Source organism: Perissodus microlepis, chromosome 16, assembly GCF_051167445.1.
Source record: "Perissodus microlepis isolate ML-2025 ecotype Zambia chromosome 16, ASM5116744v1, whole genome shotgun sequence".
Classification (NCBI taxonomy): Eukaryota; Metazoa; Chordata; class Actinopteri; order Cichliformes; family Cichlidae; genus Perissodus; species Perissodus microlepis.
In genome coordinates, this window is record NC_140476.1 from 19,860,699 (window position 1) to 19,879,009 (window position 18,311).

At 39.9% G+C, this 18,311-nt stretch overlaps 1 protein-coding gene across 2 annotated transcripts; it reads right to left on the reverse strand.

Moving 5' to 3' along the window:
- Positions 1-4,777: 4,777 nt before the first annotated feature.
- Positions 4,778-17,208, reverse strand: LOC146370789 (cystathionine beta-synthase-like). 2 transcript variants are annotated; one of them, XM_084908610.1, is made up of 15 exons: positions 17,073-17,208; positions 15,295-15,615; positions 13,970-14,076; positions 12,488-12,622; positions 12,271-12,350; positions 11,991-12,195; positions 11,123-11,214; positions 10,791-10,910; positions 10,629-10,713; positions 10,435-10,540; positions 8,692-8,769; positions 8,446-8,580; positions 7,801-7,909; positions 7,620-7,704; positions 4,778-7,056 (listed from the first exon to the last, which is right to left on the reverse strand). In XM_084908610.1, exons 2-15 carry the CDS (start codon positions 15,606-15,608, stop codon positions 6,932-6,934), a joined length of 1,776 nt encoding a protein of 591 aa, XP_084764736.1. In that variant the 5' UTR covers positions 15,609-15,615; positions 17,073-17,208; the 3' UTR covers positions 4,778-6,931. The 2 variants fall into 2 exon arrangements, with proteins under 2 accessions (XP_084764736.1, XP_084764735.1); XM_084908609.1 differs by having other exon boundaries at positions 6,948-7,704.
- Positions 17,209-18,311: the final 1,103 nt, after the last annotated feature.

Sequence of the window (18,311 nt, forward strand, 5' to 3'; positions counted from 1 at the left end):
TTTGCAATGGCATGACCACCAACCACATGACGTTAACTTGAGACTTAATGACAATGCAGGGCCAAGTGAATAAGGCATCAGTCACAGTCTTTAACCATCTGGGAACCAAGGGTCACAGGGTGAGGGTTAAAAGTACCAGCTGAGAGTCAGTGAGCGATAAGAGATGTGCAGGAACAATGGGCCCAAAATAATCAGTGAAATGTGTTTGTATGCATGTATGGAGGCATGGTACATGAGGTACACTGTCAGTTTATATTGTTATATTAAGCACACCTAAATGAAGGAAAATGCGATCAGACTTTTGGTTGCAGTCTTCTTTACAGCTCATCTGGACTTTGGCTGGGTCAAAGTTGGTATGAGGTTTTCCAGACGTCTTGTTCAGATGCAGTTTTGGAAAACCTAATCCGTGCTGCCGTGTTCTTTTAATGCAAAAGAGGCTTCCTCCTGGCAGCTTTTCCAAACACAGCATAAGTATTCAGACTTTTTAAGTGTAGTGTCATGACCTTTAACATTTAACATGCTAACTGAGGCCTGTAGAGTCTGAGATGTAGCTCCTGGGTTTTTTGCAGTTTCTCTGTCTGGGTCTGAGGCTTGAGTGAATTTTCTTAGGAAGATTATAGCATTGCTCCAGAACAGAAAACTGTCAAAACTAATGCTTTTATTGAGGTGCTCACAGTTGATGATGGTCAGTTATTCAAGTGCATTAGATAAGAAACACATGGCTGTTGCTTATGCTCTTAATTCTTATGGAAGCAATAAGGATATACTTAGTTTTCCTAGAACTGCATATGATAATGTTATTATAACAGTAATACTCTGCATTTGCAAGTGTATCTCAAGTGAGTGCCTGTAAAATTTATATGTATACATAAAGCATAAGATATTTATTTGCCTTTGCATATATATGCATGACTTGATATACTACATTTGATTCTTCTCTTCTCTTTTTTTATTTACAACCTTCCTGTTCTATGGAACAGTGCAAGAGAAAATGTGCTCACAGTCTGAGGTGTATCTTTTCAAACCACGCAGTTTGTGGTTCAGACAGAGTTGTGTATTCTTGCAGCCGCTGCTTGAACACAGATTGAACAGTGGCTGTGTGGGCTTGTAAAGCGGTCAGCCTGCATGAGGGTCAGCCTCAGTGGTTTTGAGGCTGAGGGCTAACGACCAAATGGGGGAGATGCAGACGTGAGAAAGGCAGAGATGGCGAGTACCAAGAGTGCTGCTGACTTGGGGGAAAAAGGTGGTATTTTCCAAACATGGAGGCATTTGAGTGAAGGTCACAGGATGATTTAACATTTCTAATCATTATGAAGAAAATATGCTTTTGCTCACTCTGAAAAGATTGTTGTCTTTAAGCTGTTTAAGTACAATGGCATATTAGGGCCACTGAAGAGAAAAGTGGCAAATTTGCCAGGAATAACTCAGAAAATATAATTATTTCGTCAAGGCAACTCATTGTTTTGCACATCTCTTTGGTGTGCACTATGCCAACATTAGATGACCTAATTACATGAGGCTTTTCAACTGGATTTAGTAACAAAGAAATACTTGTGATTTTAGCTGTGAATCACCCACCCTATCATGAACTGGGTCTATTCAGAAGAAAGCAACACACTGATTTGGATGAGGTGATAGTGTTTGTGTATCAAGAACTACAGCACAATGGGCATTTGGCACTTTAAAGGTAAAAATTTTGTGTTTTTTTTCCCACACCCCGCCCCCTTCCCCCCCCCCTACCTTTAGTGGCCCTGATAAGCCGTCATAAGGAAGTGACATATGGAGAAAAAAAATGAAATGACAGGAAAGGACACGTTCACGATTGCGCGTCTTCCTGCTCGTGCCTCACAAACAGCGTCGCACAGACAACATCCTGTATGCACAGAATAAAGGGGGCAGTGCACCCGAGCGCTTGCGGAGTGCTGTGTGACATAATTTGTGTGCAATGACGTTTGTAATTACAGATAATGACGCATAATGTTATAGACAGCGTTAGTTTGGGTCCAGTTAGTATTTGATTTTTCTCTGTGACCTCATATTAGTCACATTAACTCTATTCACGTCTTTATTTTTAAATGGCAAACATAAACATGTCTGAATGATTACAGTGCACTTTCAGTCTCTTCATGTAGGTATTACCTACAGAGTAAGGTAATACCATTTTATTTGAATATTTGTTGGTCTGCAAGACCCACTGAGGTTTAGTGATTGTGCACATGCCTATTGTAGCCAATTGTTCGCAAACCAAACCATGAACTGTGCAGCTAATTACCCAAAGCAAAGCTTTTCAGTCAGAGACATAAACGTCAGTTTGCTATTTTACGAGATCTTATCTCCCTTCCTGGAGTCTCAGTTGCCCGACAGCTGCTCCCAGCCAACAAGCGTCCCAGCACGTAACAAATAACCACGCCCACAAGGCCACAACGTGGAGTTTCTACTCTTTATTTTTTGTACAAACAAGATAAAAATGTGTTCATTAGTGAGCTTTATAGATGCTTGTGGGAGCAATTTGTTATTGTTCAGCAAACAGTTTTCCACTCATTTGTAGGCTTTGCATTCTGGTTGTTGCATCATACCTGACATACAAATGCTAGAGTGGTATCACACTTCTTATCTACCTGTCATGAGCAAACCATACAGACCGCATATATATGATGCTCGTAGCTACCAACATGGGCATTTTAAAGCTTTAAGCCTGGTATTTTTAGTCGTCATGGTTTATTTAAAACCGATCATCATGCTAACATAAAGGGGTACACAGCAATAAAAGACTACTGCACACTTGGTGACCAGTGGGGATTAATAATATTTAGTGCAAAAGCTGAAGTGGCTCCCCCTGAAAATTATTTACTGCCTTTAAGCTGCATTGTTTTTACTGGCTCTTATATAGAGACATTATAAAAATGCTTTGAAACCAGATGTGATGAGAGAGGGGCGGTCGGACTGTGAAATATGTGCTTACCAATTAGCTAATGACTTCACAGTTCGTGAGCCAAGGAGCATATCTAGATAATCTGGAACATAGTATGACCATGATTTACCAAATGGACCAAGATTTCGGTCCAGCGCGACCCAAAATGTGCAACTGATCCCACAAACTCATGAGGAAAATGCTTACAAAGGTCAGGGCAGGACTGTTTTCCCCCACAGACTTCCATAGGACCAGAAGTGTTCTGCAACCACAGCTATTGCTCCCAGGTGGCCGTTGAAAAGAATGCAGAAGGCACTTTTAAGAACCAGAAGCTACAGTATGTCCATCTTTTGTATAGAACATGTTGTACAGATGTCTGTAGGGGAACAACCTACTGCCCCCTCGCTGTGTGACCTGTGTAAGCATGAACTCTAGTTTATAGAAACTTTGTTGATATTAAATAGAAAATGTGGTCAGTTTTGTAAGTTATGGTATTTGGCTAACAACTTATCAATCTCAAGCCAGGTTGGTTGCATCCATCTTTTATTGACGGGCTTTTTAAGCCAGCCTCCTCAAGGATTCATTGTTTTTGGCATCTGACTTTGGCTTCGGGTGCTGCTTGGTCTAAGTGCTATGCTAAGCTAACAGTATTTTAATTTGCATTTTATGCATAGATGTGAGTCTGGCAGTGAACACGTCATTCCTTTTAATTTACTAAGACCTTTTTAAACTATTAGGAATTATAATTCCTGTCATTATTATTATTATTCAATAAAGAGCCATGTCAGTAAAAAGTCAAAGAAGGTAAACATACTAGCTGGATATAGTGGATTACTAATTTTCCCAAGGGGCCACATGAGAACTGGAGGGCCTCAACAATAAGTTGAACTCCTTTTTTGCTCAATATTCATTTTTTGTCTTTTAGCTTATTGGTCTCGCTCCCCTAAAAATAAAGGCATATTGTAATAGCCTTGAAAAGTAAACTGCAAACTCTCTCTACAGAGTCCTAAGTCAGGTCATTTAAGTGTTCCAGAGCTCCCCTCTGTCTGTGGTGTAACATTAAAACTTTGATTGCTTTTAAAAGTCTGTTTTGTGACTTCAAACTCACCCTTCCTGATTAGTAGCTCCAAGCCTGCAGGCCCAGGGCAAATAATTAACCTCCAATTCTGCAATTATCCCAGCAGGCAAAAGAAGCATTGAAAGACAGAGAGGACCTGAGCTGGAAGTACGTCATGCTTAATTTTCGAATGCGCCAACTGTTTTTAGTCGCCAGTCACACACTGGCAGTAATCTGCAGCACTTTGGATAACCTGTTGATTCTGAAAATGGTTTCATTTTCTCTTTACGTCAAAAACCAGCCGGATCTAAACAACCATCTTTCCAAACTAAATAGACCCACATCGGCATGCAGTAGTGTTATGTTAGAGTGGGTAAAGAAACTCAGCAGGGCATTAAAGATTGAAGAGATTTAAAACAAAGAAATGAAAGTGTGAAAGCCCGTCTGTCTGTGTGCCTCTGGCACTATAACTGACTAAAGTCAAAGTATGTGGTTTTATTCCTTATGCTTGATGATAAGAAGTTTAAATTATGTGTCTTTTACCATGAAAAACCACTTTCCATGTCATTTTCCACCTGCAAAATATTGTTATAGCTGCTTTAGAAGGCTTTTCTACACTCAGGGGGTCACTTAATCCAGTTGGAGTTTCTGGAAATCAACGTGTAAGCACATGGATACAGCCTGGTGTTAATGACAGAAAGAGACCAGCGTCATCATGGGATACTGCCTCTGCCTGCTGGTGATGACAGATCAGGCGAGGCTGTGATGTGCAGAGGACAGTCAGGGAGAGTGTGACAGTGGTTTTCCATCTGCTCTGATATTGGTTGTGCAATGACTAGTTTGGCTCTTTAGAGTGATGGTGATGGGTCACCTTGTTAGTTTAAAAACAAAGTCTTTTACAAGACAGGAAATAATGGTGCAGTGACATAACAGATACATCACAGTGTGTTGCTTTTTAAATGTAACGTGCTCCTTGATAACGACAGGTGAGAATGAAGGAAGGAAGCAGCAGACTTTCAGCACATTTCTCTTTGACCAGACTCGCTGCTGGAAAAAACACGGCTGAGAAAAATAAAAGCTTTGCAGAAAAAAGAAATGTCAACAATAAGTAGAAAGTTTAAATACGGCATGTTCCTTTATCCACTTTTGCATCTTTTTGTTTTAAATCAGCATTCAGACATGACTTTCATGTCATTTCCTTCTTATTTGGGTCTTTTTGCACTTTTATCTATGTACAATAAAAGCTTTCAAAACAAAAATAAAAATTAAATACAATAAAAACAATTTTAAAAAGCTGCCATTTGGTCTCAGCTTTAATTGTTGTCAAGATAGTTTATTAAATCCAAGGCAGGGCATTAAGTTACACCTTGTTACACCTTGAATTATTGACATTACTGGCTGAAGGTCAGGAGGATGACGCTCCTACAATCTGTGTGTGTCCAGGAGGAACTGAATATACAGAGAGCTGCACAGCTGGTCTACCTGTGCCAATACTCCCTCCCTGTGGTTTAGTGAGTCATTACACTTCAACGCAGAGCAGTGAGTAAAATTAGGTTTATGCACAGAAGTGAGAGAAATGCTCAATTAAAAAAAAGCACATGCCAGTATTTATGCATGTCTTCTATTTAAATTGACTATAGACAAAAATGAAATCTAGTGTCAGATTAAGCAGTAGAATAGAAACATCCTCAAACATGTTTTGGAGCACAAGAGGGACTTTAAAAAATAAGAAAATGAATAAAACAAAATCTGACATTGTCCCTTTTCTACTTTGTTCTAAGACATTTGAACTAATGTTTGAGCAGCAAATGAAAAAAATAATTAATAAAATAAGTGTAACTTCTCTACTTTATCATTACACGCTAATAGCACTGTATAAACAGCGGAAAAGGCCTCAAAGTATCTCTGCAGAAGAAGCCGATACCTTTGTCTTTTCACTGCATGATGCCTACATTTCCCACAGTGCAACTTGACAAACAGATAATCAGGTGTCCTCACAGTATTTGATGTAAGCTTGAAATGTAAGCCCTTACCCTCACTACCAATGCCACAAGTGACAATTTAGCCAAAACAAAACAAAAAGTTTGAAACGTTAAGCTGAGGTTGTTTCCTCCTTTAAACTAAGTAAAATGTAGAAAATAGCAACACCAGATCACAAACCCTGTTTTATGAGCTGTGCCGTAAACTTAGTTAAAGAGAAAAGTTGGACAACCTTGAAGCTCTATTCACTTTAATTACACTGTAAAAGCATTTTTTGTGCAACAAACTTATAACTAAGCTTAACAAGTAAGTAAGTAAAACAGTGAGCTGAATTTATCATCACTTTCTGTTTGCAGGTACCTGGTTTGAAGGTTTCTAGGTACCTGCTAGCTAAGAGGAAATACAGCAAATTAATAAAAACATGTCACAGAAAAGCAAAACAAACCAGAATCTGTAAGGCCCCACACTTTCCGTATGGCTCAAGTCTTTAATAGTAGGAGTAAAATGCAAAGAATATAAACACTGAACTATTCTGTAAGAAATGAGACTGTAGGCCTGCTTTCCACCATTCAAAGATTAAATGTAGATATCAGACCAAAGCCAGTCGCTGCATTATTGACGGTGAAGGGAACAAATTCATTTTGCACAAGTCGGAGAAAAGAGTCAAAAAGCTCCAGAAAGATGATGGTAAAGTCCCTCATACAGCATTTAAAGCTGCAAGGTGAATACACGCAGATTACTTGTAACAACACTGAAAGGATTAAAGTTTAAAAAAAGGGAATGTTATTTTCTATTTTGCTTCAATTGTCAACAAATCCCAAAAAACAACAACAACAACAACAACAGCTATAAATATAATTACAACTTCTCTGTCCTCTCTGCGACTGTATATCTTATAATTTCGATGACACTGTAGGTGATTGTTTGCTGTGTCTCAGTGAGAAGAGAGTAAAATCCACCTTAAACAGGACACAGTCACTGGGTTACACCGCCTGACTTTGATGGTTGCAGTCCTGCCCTTCGTGTGTGGTGATGTAGGAGAGAAGGTCAATCGCTGTCACGACGGCAAATAAAATCTGCCTCTGGAGGGCCGACCCATCGACCCCGTCTGCACAGAGACACAAAACTGCTGATGGACACAGATCTGCTAATCTCATAAACACGTATTTTATTTACAATATAGAAAATATAGAAAATATATCAGATCTTTAAACTGAGACACACTGTTACAATAATAATACAATATTTAAAGCGAAAAATGTTGACTTATTCAGAATCTGATGGCAGCATCACGAAGGAAAACAACAAAGGAAAGCCAGAACTGCAGTTAAAAGAACAGGGGATGTTACACAGTGTCGAACACGGCCGTGTCCCAACTTCATTCAGACATCAAATTTAAAATCAGTTCTATTGTGAATAAAATATCAGCTTTTTTTTAGGGGGGGGAGTAATAATTCACTCATTTAACAGTTGATTAATCCAGCCTCTGGGTCTCTTTTGTGTGACTGTAATTCAGCATCTTTGGTTTTGGTCCATTAGTCAGTCAAAAAAGTGGAGCCCTCGCAGCTTTGTGAATGACATTTATCAACCACGCAATAAACAGCTCATTATAAAAATGATCTGCACATAAATGTTCTGTGTAAACACTATTTAGGAAATGGATTTTCTCACACTGAGTTTGATTGTGAACCACCAGAGCAAAGTTATCAGTTTTGAGGATATGGGAAAGCTTCCCCAGGTTATCTGTCAGGTGCACCTGAAAGCACAAGTGGAGGAAGATTAAACAAGCGTGTAAAAACGTTCATTATGTCATCAAAGGTCGCCATGAAGAGCTCTGCACTCTCTGACTGACCTGTTTGAAGGCTTTGAGGAGCACCGCGCTGACAGCCGCTGAAAGTTCAACCTTCCCCGCCAACAGAGAGGACAGAATGGTTTCCAGAGTCACCATTCCCAGGATGGCCCTGTGGAAATACACAAAACCCGCAAACTCCCATCAGACTCAGGTGACGAGAAGACTAACCCATCGTGTCTCTGTCTGCTTATTTCAACCAAATGTCAAGATTAAAAAATGGGTAACCAAACTGGATGATTAATCAATGTAGTTTTTAACTAGAGTTTATCTTGAGACGAGATCCAACTTATATGGTTACACACTCAAATAAGGATACCTCACATGGGAATTTACACTGGAGGGACAGGGTTGTAATGTATGTGTATATACCCATCAGACGTCCAGCTGCCCACTCACATCTTTAAACTACAACACACATCTTAGCAAGCTGAATCAATTGACCAGAGGCAATGAGTAGTTAAATCCACTAGAGGGCAGTCATCCTGGCACAAGTCAAGGACAGGACCCCAGGCAACCAAGAACTGCCAAGTACCAACATTCACAGGAAGGCAGGAACTTGTCCCATGTCCCACAGGGACCAAGGCTCAGGAAGCCTCAGGCCTGGCATTTATAATACTAACCTGATATTGAGAAGAAGAGACATACCCTGACTCAGTGATGACTGGCGCCTGATCCAGTGAGTTCTCCTTTAGGATCTCAATGGTTTCCTGGCAGGACACAGAATGTGTGACGGTGAGGAGGGCAGACAGGTGTAGACTCTGAACAGTCCGGTTCCACCACCTGCAAGACAGAAAAATGAAGGTTTTAACACCAACCTGCCCCGTCATACCTCCTCTGAGGGGTATAAGCTATAACTGATTCGGGGTGTTTTGTTATTGTGGTGTTTTTTACCAGGGTTTTGGGTCCATTTGACTGTCCAAGCAGAGGAAGCCTTTCTCACACATCCACTGATCCGTCAGGAACTTTGACCTGCAGGTAAAAATCGGTGAGTTTGAAGAAGTGTGCTGAAGTTTGGTCAGACTTCCACCTAAAACATGTCTGACTCTAGAAAATCTTTTTTGTAATGGTTGCAGCATTTCAGTTATGGACAGGAAAGACACGTGGCTGTAAAAAATAAAAATAAAAAAACATAACAGCTGAAAGCCATCTCTCATTTTCTCTCACCTTTGTCTTGTAGAAAAAAATCCACATAAAAAGGAAAGTGTGTTTGTGTACTGATGTCTAACTGCAGAGGTTACTGTTTTTTCTTTAGCATGTTTAAAAGCGGTAACATCGGTTGAAATGTTTTATAAGTTAGCTTAACAATTATTGGCTCGTGTACTGTTAAATTTGGTGCACACATTCATGCCTTAGGCCCTTATTTTAAATCCAGCACCATGAGATTGAGGCCAAAGTTTTTTCAAAAACATTTTGTTAAATCCTCAAATACCATAAAAAAAATTGGCATTCCCATCAGCCTCTGCTGTATTTTGCTTTTTTCATTATGTCAGTCCTTAAAGCAAATAGAAAAACTGGAATTAAAGTCTTTGGACTTTGGAAACTTGAATATTTTATTGGCGTCGACTTTACAAAGACACATCGTGTAACATTTACAGTTACATGTGTCTCTTCCTCTCTCATTTCCTGTCACTGCTGTTCTGTCCTTAATAATGGGAAAAACATCCACACAAAGGGTTTCAAAAGAAAGTGCTTTTATGTTAAATTCTTGTCTAACTAATGGCTGGTGGGAGCAACATGATTACTGCTTTTAGCCAGACATAGCTCAGAAGAAGAGAGTCCAACTCTTTGAAACCATGAAGATCTCTAAACTGTTCAGTGGACTGATTCATTTCTACACACATTTACACATTTTTGAGGACAAAGCTAAAAACTATTGGATGGTCTGTGGTTAAATTTGGTACATATGTTCATTCACTGGCTTTTAAAGATTTCATTAAAATGTTCTTTTTAAAGGGGGAAAGATTATAAAGCATACATCTTTAATTATCTAAAACAACCAAGAATGGAAGCAGAAATTTTAATACATTTTCTCTCTAATCCACGCAGGATCAAAAGTATACGTACAAGCCCCTGGCCCAAAATCAGCAGCTTCAAGTTCAACGGAAAAGAGCAGCTGCCCCACATAGACAAGCCAAATGCCTTCTGAAGAAACGTTTTATGATCAGAAGGGACAAAAGCTGAGCTATTTGGCCAGTTACAAGAGGTGTATTTGTAGGAATAAAGCTGAGGCTTTCACAACAAAGAACATTATAGCATCTGTTCATGCTCAAGGGTGTTTTGTGCCCAGTAGTGTGTATGGATGCACAAATAATGAAGGAAAACTACCCCTAAATTCTGAAACTTTACATCAAATTAACAGCTAGATAAACTTGAATTGATAAAACCTGGACACATTAAGGTGTTACAGCAGGACACAAACACACATCCAAACTGGTTTTGGAATTGAAATAGCAAGCTTGTGAAATGACCATCGAAAAGTCCTAACGTCACCCCTATTTAAAAAGTATTGATGTTCATGGGCATGATGAGTGCATGTAAACGTCTGCCCTCAACTGTATTTTTGAAGGCATGAAGGCCTGTGAGCACTCCAGACTCTCACTGGATTCAAAGTGTATCTGCCATTGTGTCTCGTACATGTAGTTGCGGACAGTGTCAGGCAGGATGACCACACAGCGCTGCCCCTCCTCCAGCTGCTGAGCCATCCTCACAGCTGCTGCCATCACTGAGCCAGAGCTGCCACCTTCAGCAAAACAGGCAAATCGATCATTTAGAGCGAACTGAGGAAGAGGTTGCTCATAACATACCACAACTCACTGATATGAACTTACCGCACAAAAGACCCTCCTCTCTGATCAGTTTGCGGGACATAAGGAACGTTTCTGTGTCGGTTGATTTGTACCAAACATCCACAATCTGTGCAGATTCAACAGAGACGGGCGTTTAGCAAAAATACTCACTTTACAAATGTGCACGTTAACAAAAATACTCACAGATCTGTCCAGTACTGTGGGGATGAAGTCAAGGCCGATTCCCTCCACTTCAAATGGAAACTTTTTATTCTTCCCTTCTGAGCCTTCCAGAACAGAGCCTTCAGGATCCACACCGACTACCTAAAAACAGACATGAGGAATGAGGTAAGAGGCTGCAAACACTGCAGGGTTAAACAGTTATCAAGTAATGTTTGATGGAGCTGCCAATACATGCATTGCTTCACTGATGGATATGCATCAGTGTGAGTCAGAAATTTTGCCTCGAGCTATGAATACAGTAAATAAAAACCATTCATTAAAGACTGTGGACTGATAGGTTGTGTGGTGCTCACTTTGACATTTGGACATCTTTCCTTTAACTTTCGAGCAACACCAGTAAGCGTGCCGCCTGTGCTGACTCCAGCCACCAACATGTCCAACTGACCTAAAACAAAAACACTTTCAAGCTGTAAAAAAGGTTTTTTGTTTAAATATTAATATAATATCACATTCATGCCTACTAAGCTAATATGAACGATTAGAGGAATTTTCAAGGTTTAACAAAGAGGACAAGCTATATGCCTTCATTTATTCGTGCAGTTTGATATACAGATCAGTGTTTCAGGCATGTTTCTTGTATGATTAAAAGTAATTTAATACATTTGTGCAAATATAAAACAGGCACTGAAAAATGTGGAATCTGTCCATATATTTACTGTTCGTCTCCTCCCAAGCGTTGACATTTTGTCACGTTTTCATGAGAAACAGCGGGAACGGGAAATGTAAAAATGTGAAATGTGCTGTTTCACACGCCTCCATGGGCAGATCAAGTCTAACCTCAGTGCACAAAAAGATTACTTCTGATTGGATCACTTCCAAACTCGTCCCACCTCATCTCTCCAGAAATTCTTATTATACTTTGTTTTTTGTTGATGCACAGTTTTTGTGCGTTCGTTTTTATTTGGTTATTGTCTTTTCTCGTTCTTGTTTTCATCAGGAAAAAAAATATGGTTGCTGAGAACATAATTAACGCTGCTCCTCAGAGCCAGGCTCAGACTTTCTACTTCAATGAGTGAAGGGAGAGAAAGAAAAGACTTAGTGGCAGAGCCATGTGTTTCTTTTCATTACCCTCAAAATCAGTTGTTGAATTAAACATGTACAGCAAAAATTAGACTCAAGCTAGAAGATGCATCAAAAATCAGAGTTTTTATCAGCTCGAACCATCACACTGCTCCAGTATCTCCTCAGCCGTGGTGTCGTAGTGAGCCAGGGGGTTGCTTGAATTGCCATACTGGTTGAGGATGTGCGAGTTGGGGATCTCGTTCTTCAGACGCCAGGCCGTACGTATATGAGACTCTGGTGAATCAAAAGCTGCAGCTGTGGGTGTGCGGACAATTTCTGCCCCGAGAGCTCGCAGGACATGCACCTTGGACACAGGAGAGGATGAGACTTCAATAAATTCCTCCCACTGAAAAGAAGAAGAAGAAACAGAGCTACTTACCTTCTGCATGCTCATCTTCTCAGGCATCACAATGATGCAATGGTAGCCTTTTACTGCAGCTATGAGGGCGAGGCCAATACCTGCACAAAGAGCAAGATTTATATAAATGACCTTTTTCCTTCATTATGGAGCTACAATACTGCACTTCAGTTTGGTTTATGTTAAACCGTATCAAACACTGAGCCCTCAACCCATTTGATCATTCACACTCATGTACCCGTGTTTCCAGAGGTGGGCTCGATGATGGTGTCTCCTGGTTTAAGGACCCCGGCTCTCTCGGCGTCCTCCACCATGCGCAGGGCGATCCTGTCTTTCACACTGCCTCCTGGATTGAAGAACTCACACTTGGCCACTAAACACAGTCACCCGTTAAAAAGAATACTGTCATACTACACAGATAATGTGTAAAAACTGAAATTAAACTAACAGAAATGAATAAATAAACAGATAGAAGAAACGCATGAACAAGAGGAGCTGTAACTACAGGGGTCCAACAAAGAATGGCCACGCATCACACTGATGTCTTTGGAAATTGATTTCTCTCTCTCTCTCACTCTTATTGTCTTCAGACACCGTGAAAACTGAAGAAACACAAAGTTTACAACATAAATGCTTTGAGCTTATCAGTCTCTCATATCAGTGTCCATAAACAGTCTTGTGCAAGCAGAACAGAAAAAATGCACAATAATAGATATCACAAAAATGTCCTCTTATTACCAGTGTAGAACACATATGCAACATTATACAAACAATATACATGAAACCATACCGTGTGCGCCTCTTGGACCACATGCAGAATAACATTAACGTTGAGGCTGTAGATGCATCTGTAGCCATGTATCCATGCTAGATCCACAATGCCATGGTTGTGCTCTCAACCAAAGTCTGGTCATGTGACAATTACAAACTTTACCTCATACAAACTTTACATATTTAACAAACCCATATTTTGTAATCACATATTTTAGACATGTTTTTTTAATTAATGTTACACTTTTATCATCTTATCTTATAAATAAATGAACTAAATTAAGCATGAATCTATCACAGAAACATGAAATAACCAACTTTATTTTAACTGTCTCAGGGACAGTTACAGGAGCCTATAGAGAATTTATACTGCTCATCTTGGAAAAGCTAAATGTGTTTGGCACATTGTGTTCGGATCATCAACGTAGGTTTGAAAAGATCAAAAAACATGGATTTTGAGATGGGCTGCCAGTATGAAATAATGAAGAATAAGGCGGGAAAACCTTAACAGTTTTCAGCTTTCCAGCTCAATTTAATTTACAGGTGTTTTTGTTCTTTCATCCAACAGAGAAAGGAAGTCTTTCAGTCTCACCTCTCCATCCAGGGAACGAGCTGCCTCCTCATACAAAACAACAAGAGTCTCACAGTAGGAAACATGATACTTCAACGCTCCCTTCTCAGCTATTTTGCTGTTCTACGGCTGTGCCACAGTCATTCAAGGCCCTGCTGTTTACTTCTCCCATTTAAACAAGCAAAGTTTCGTGCAGATTCATTCACATAATGAATCTGCATGAAATGCATAATAATCATTCTAATGTTTATTTGGAAGATTTTGCAGAAACTAAAAGTAAAAATAGTCAAAGTGATTGTGTGCAGAGAAGCTTATGGATTCTGCTTGTACTGATATCCAGGCATGTGTGGGTGTGTCACATTTTACATTCATACTCACAGATATCACACTTGAGCCCAAACTCTTTTGGGATTTTGTTCAAGCGAACCAGAGGTGTGTGTCCAATTTTCTCAAGGATGCTGGAGAGGATGCCAGAGGGCTTGGTGCTGTAATGTAAGAGATAACACACAATTAACAGTCATTACCATCTTGGAGATACCATATACGATGTCATGTTCATTACATCTCGTGAGAGTTTAATTACAAAATACCAGAAATATCAGAAGTATCACTACAACATACTCTAACTGGCCAATTTGTTAGGTACATATTTTTATCATTGGATTTAACGCCCTTTTTTCTTTCAGAAATGCCTTAATTCTTTATGGCATCAAATGGGTGACATGACCCATTTGATGCTGCAGACCAGGTGCCTGACCTTCCACCAAATCCCAAAGATGCTCTACTGGATTGAGATCTGGTGACTGGAGGCCATTTGAGTGGAGTGGACTCATCGTCATGTTCAAGAAACCAGTTTGAGTTGATTTGAGCATTGCAGCACGGTGTCCTATCCTGCTAGAAGCAGGCATCAGAAGATGTGTACACTGTGGTCATAAAGTGATGGACATGGTCAGTAACAGTACTCAGGGAGGCTGTGGGGTTTAAATGATGCTCAGTTTATACTAAGGAACCCAAAGTGAGCCAAGAAGATACCCCCCAAATTATTATACCACCAGCAGTCTGAACCACTGATACAAGGCAGGATGAATCCATGCTTTTATGTTGATTATGCCAAATTCAGATCAGGTGAGGTTTTTCCAACCTTCTATTGTCCAGTTGTCCATGTGAACTGTAGCCTCAGTTTCTGGTTTTTAGCTGACAGGAGAGGCATCCAGTGTGTCCTGCTGCTGTAGCCCATCTGTTTTAGGTTTGATATGCTGTGCATTCAGCGATGCTCCTCTGGATAACTTAGTTGTAACAAGTCTTTTCCCTCTAACTTCTGTCATCAGCAAGGCATTTTTCCCCCAGAGAACTGGACATTTTTGTCTTTGTTTGACCGTTTTCAGTAAAGCACAGAGATGGTTGTGTGAGAAAATCTGAGTAGATCAGCAGTTTCTGATAGTTCTGAGTCAATTAAGTCACCGTTCTTCATTCTGGTGCTCAGTTTGAACTTCAGCAGGTCATCTTGATCATCTCTACATGCATTGAGTTGGTGCTGTGTGATTGACTGTTTATATGTTTTCCCATGAGTGTATGTGTGACATCTGTTTGCAAATCAACATTCTTTTACAGCTGTAATGGAGTTTCATTGTTTCAAGGCTGAGCTTAAGCTCAGAGCATCCTCTCCTCTACACAGCGACCTCTTTATTTCTCCAGACTCTTACCGTGCTGAGTGGCTATGAGGCGACTCTGACACGGGCGCGCCCAGCTTCCAAATACATCTCCTGGGCAAATCAGGACGGATCCACTTCGTCTCATCAGGAGTCTCGTCTGTGTTCTCCAGCTGAGTCTCAGTGAATGATTCATCCTTATCTTCACCATCAGCAGGTAACCTGTCACCACTGTTCACAGCTGCTGCAGCCTGACACACACTTGAAGATGCTTTAGCACAAGTGACCTCTGCATTTGTTGGGTTAGCTGCAGATGTGCAAGGAGAAGGAACTTCTTCCAAGGATTTCGTACCAAAATCAGTGGGCATGGTTCATCTGCAGCAAGATGGGACACATATTACACCACATTTACACCAAGCTTTCAAAAGTTACTGACAAGTTGGCAAGACCTTTTGTTTTAGTGGCCACTTAATTTGACTCATTCATCAATGACTTGTATCAGAAAAAAGCTGCACGTTAAATATCCCAGCTGTCTTAGGGTGAGAGGCGGGGTACACGCACAGGTCGCCAGCCTGTCGCAGGGCTAACACATAGACACAGACAACCATTCACACTCACATTCACATCTGCGGGCAACTTAGAGTTTCCAGTTAACCTCTCCACACTAATTGCATGTCTTTGGACTGTGGGAGGAAACTGGAGTACCCGGAGAGAACCCACACAAACACAGTGAGAGCATGCAAACTCCACACAGAACTCAATAAATAAGCTACACATTATTTTATCTAACCCTAAATTAATTTAAAGCATTTGCATGACACAGTTTGATTGATGTCCTCCAGACATAATTTTAAGAATATGTTGCTCCTTCTGTGTCCACCCACACATTTTTTTGGCTGCCACTGGCCGACACAGGTCGCTGATCCATTACGTGGCCAACACAGAGAAAAAGACAACCGCACACTATCACACCCCCACTTACAATTTAGAAGCATCAATTATCCTAGCAAGCACGTCTAATCAGTGGAAGGAAACCCACACAGACACAGTCTGGCCACACAAACTTCACACAGACAGGCCCCGGCCAGACCGCAGTAGTAGTATGATCCTTTATTCTGTGATGTTTTTCAGCTTTCTGGTTGTGGGGTTACGCTTACTTTCCTTGTGCTTGATATGATCCTGTGTTCTGTGCCATTTGTCTCCTACGTGCTTGAGTTGCTAGGTTTGTTTATTTCATTTTTCCTCTGTTCCTTCTCTCTTCCCTTCATGTTCATGTCTTCTGTCTGTGTCAGGCTCGTGTGTCTGTTCCCTCATTACCCTCTGTGTATATATATATATTATCCTTGCCCTTTGTCTCTCTTGCATCGTAGCCTTGTTCCTGAGTCCTACGTTTAGGACCTTAGTCCTGCCTGACACACAGCCTAAAGAAGAAATACATATTCCGACTCCAGTTTCAAAAGACTTCCAAGAACACCCAGCCCGCATTAATAAAACCATTAAGATATACAGTCACAATGTTACAGTCATCTGTGGCTATAGGGACCCAACATTTCTGCTTAATCTTCAGAATAAATATAATGACAATTTCATTCACTTTGTAAACCATGGAATATGATTACATACTTTATTTTGTGAATTAAATCATATACTGCACTACTGAAAACACTGAACACTTAAAAAAACAACAACATAAAAGTACTAAAAATACACAGCACAGATGTACTTCCGCATTTTAAGGGTGACTCAGGTGAGGAAACCACACCCAACTCTCTGCTGGCTGATACAGTTAGCTAAATCAGCTTAGCTAAAAACTTACTAAAACATTTACTCACCAAGTCCATGAGAAAGTAGTTGGACATTATCAAGCTGGTACCACAATCACTTTTACTTTCATTCCTAAACAACAACAAGAAGAAACAACAGGCTTTTTTTTTTTCACTCCTGTGTTGTTGCATTCAGGTTCAACCGGAGTGGGCGGGACTTGTTTCCTCCCTCCAATAGAATTTCAGTATATGCCCCAGGGGAATCCAAACTTCAATAATACACAAATTAACCTAAGATCTGGAGTTCTAAATCAGAATGTAAAATAAGACACACAGAGAGTTGCTTCTAGTGGGCTACATTGTAATAACAAGTGAACTCTGCTTTCTGCTGATAGCACACAGGTGAGTCCTAGTTTCAGCATAACCGAAGCCTGGAGATAAAAACAGGAATCAACATGTTTCTCTAACTGTGTACTGAAATGCTGAATTCCTACTAACTGCAGTTAAAGGAGTGGTGTGCAATAACATTCACAGAAAGGCATGGAGTGACGCCCACCTCCATACACATGAACGAATATATCTTCCTCCGCTGTTTAGAAATTCAAGATAAATTGAATCAGATTAAAACATACCATTTGCACTCCCTGTCTGCAGAAAGACACAAGCCACTCACCTGTGTGCTGGTAGTGTGTCAAAAACTGATTTCCAATATTTGCCATAAAAATGATTGTTGGAATTTAAACAGTTATAAATGATTGCTGGCATCTAAGATATGCCAAACATATAATATCAAGTCATTTTGACTCAGCAATAACACTCCTGTTGGCAATAAATTTTTTGTGTATTCACTGTTATATTTCCTTTTAATTTTAATGTCTCACCAACATTAAAAATGTTTTTATTCAAGAGTGATCTGGCCATGAGGGCAGCTGAAATAATAAAAAAAAAAATCCAATTTCTGTGAACACACTGCAGTTGCAATAAGGCAGAGTCATAAAATGTTTGCAAAACAGGTTATTTCTTTATTTTCTATATAACTACATAATAAACCCTGTTCACTATGGAACTCCAAAGTGTTCAAAATTAAATAAATAAATAGGTCAAGATGAAATAAATAACTATGTGAATAAATAAGACACAGATATGTAATGTGAGAATGATATTGTGAAATAATGGAACACATTTTGAAAAAAATGCTCATTATTGTGAAATATATTGCATTCTGCTATATAAATTTACTTATTATTGTGAAATATTATTTCATGGTCATTATTTTTCACAATAACAGAGATTATTCCTGAGGCATTT

Coding starts and splice junctions, on each gene's coding strand:
- LOC146370789 (XM_084908609.1), bottom strand. CDS start 15,608: ATGCCCACTGATTTTGGTACGAAATCCTTGGAAGAAGTTCCTTCTCCT. Junction 10,541..10,628: donor AGAGGAGGGTCTTTTGTGCG/GTAAGTTCATAT, acceptor GTTTTGCTGAAG/GTGGCAGCTCTGGCTCAGTG. Junction 7,705..7,800: donor TCCTCAAAGCCTTCAAACAG/GTCAGTCAGAGA, acceptor TTGTGCTTTCAG/GTGCACCTGACAGATAACCT.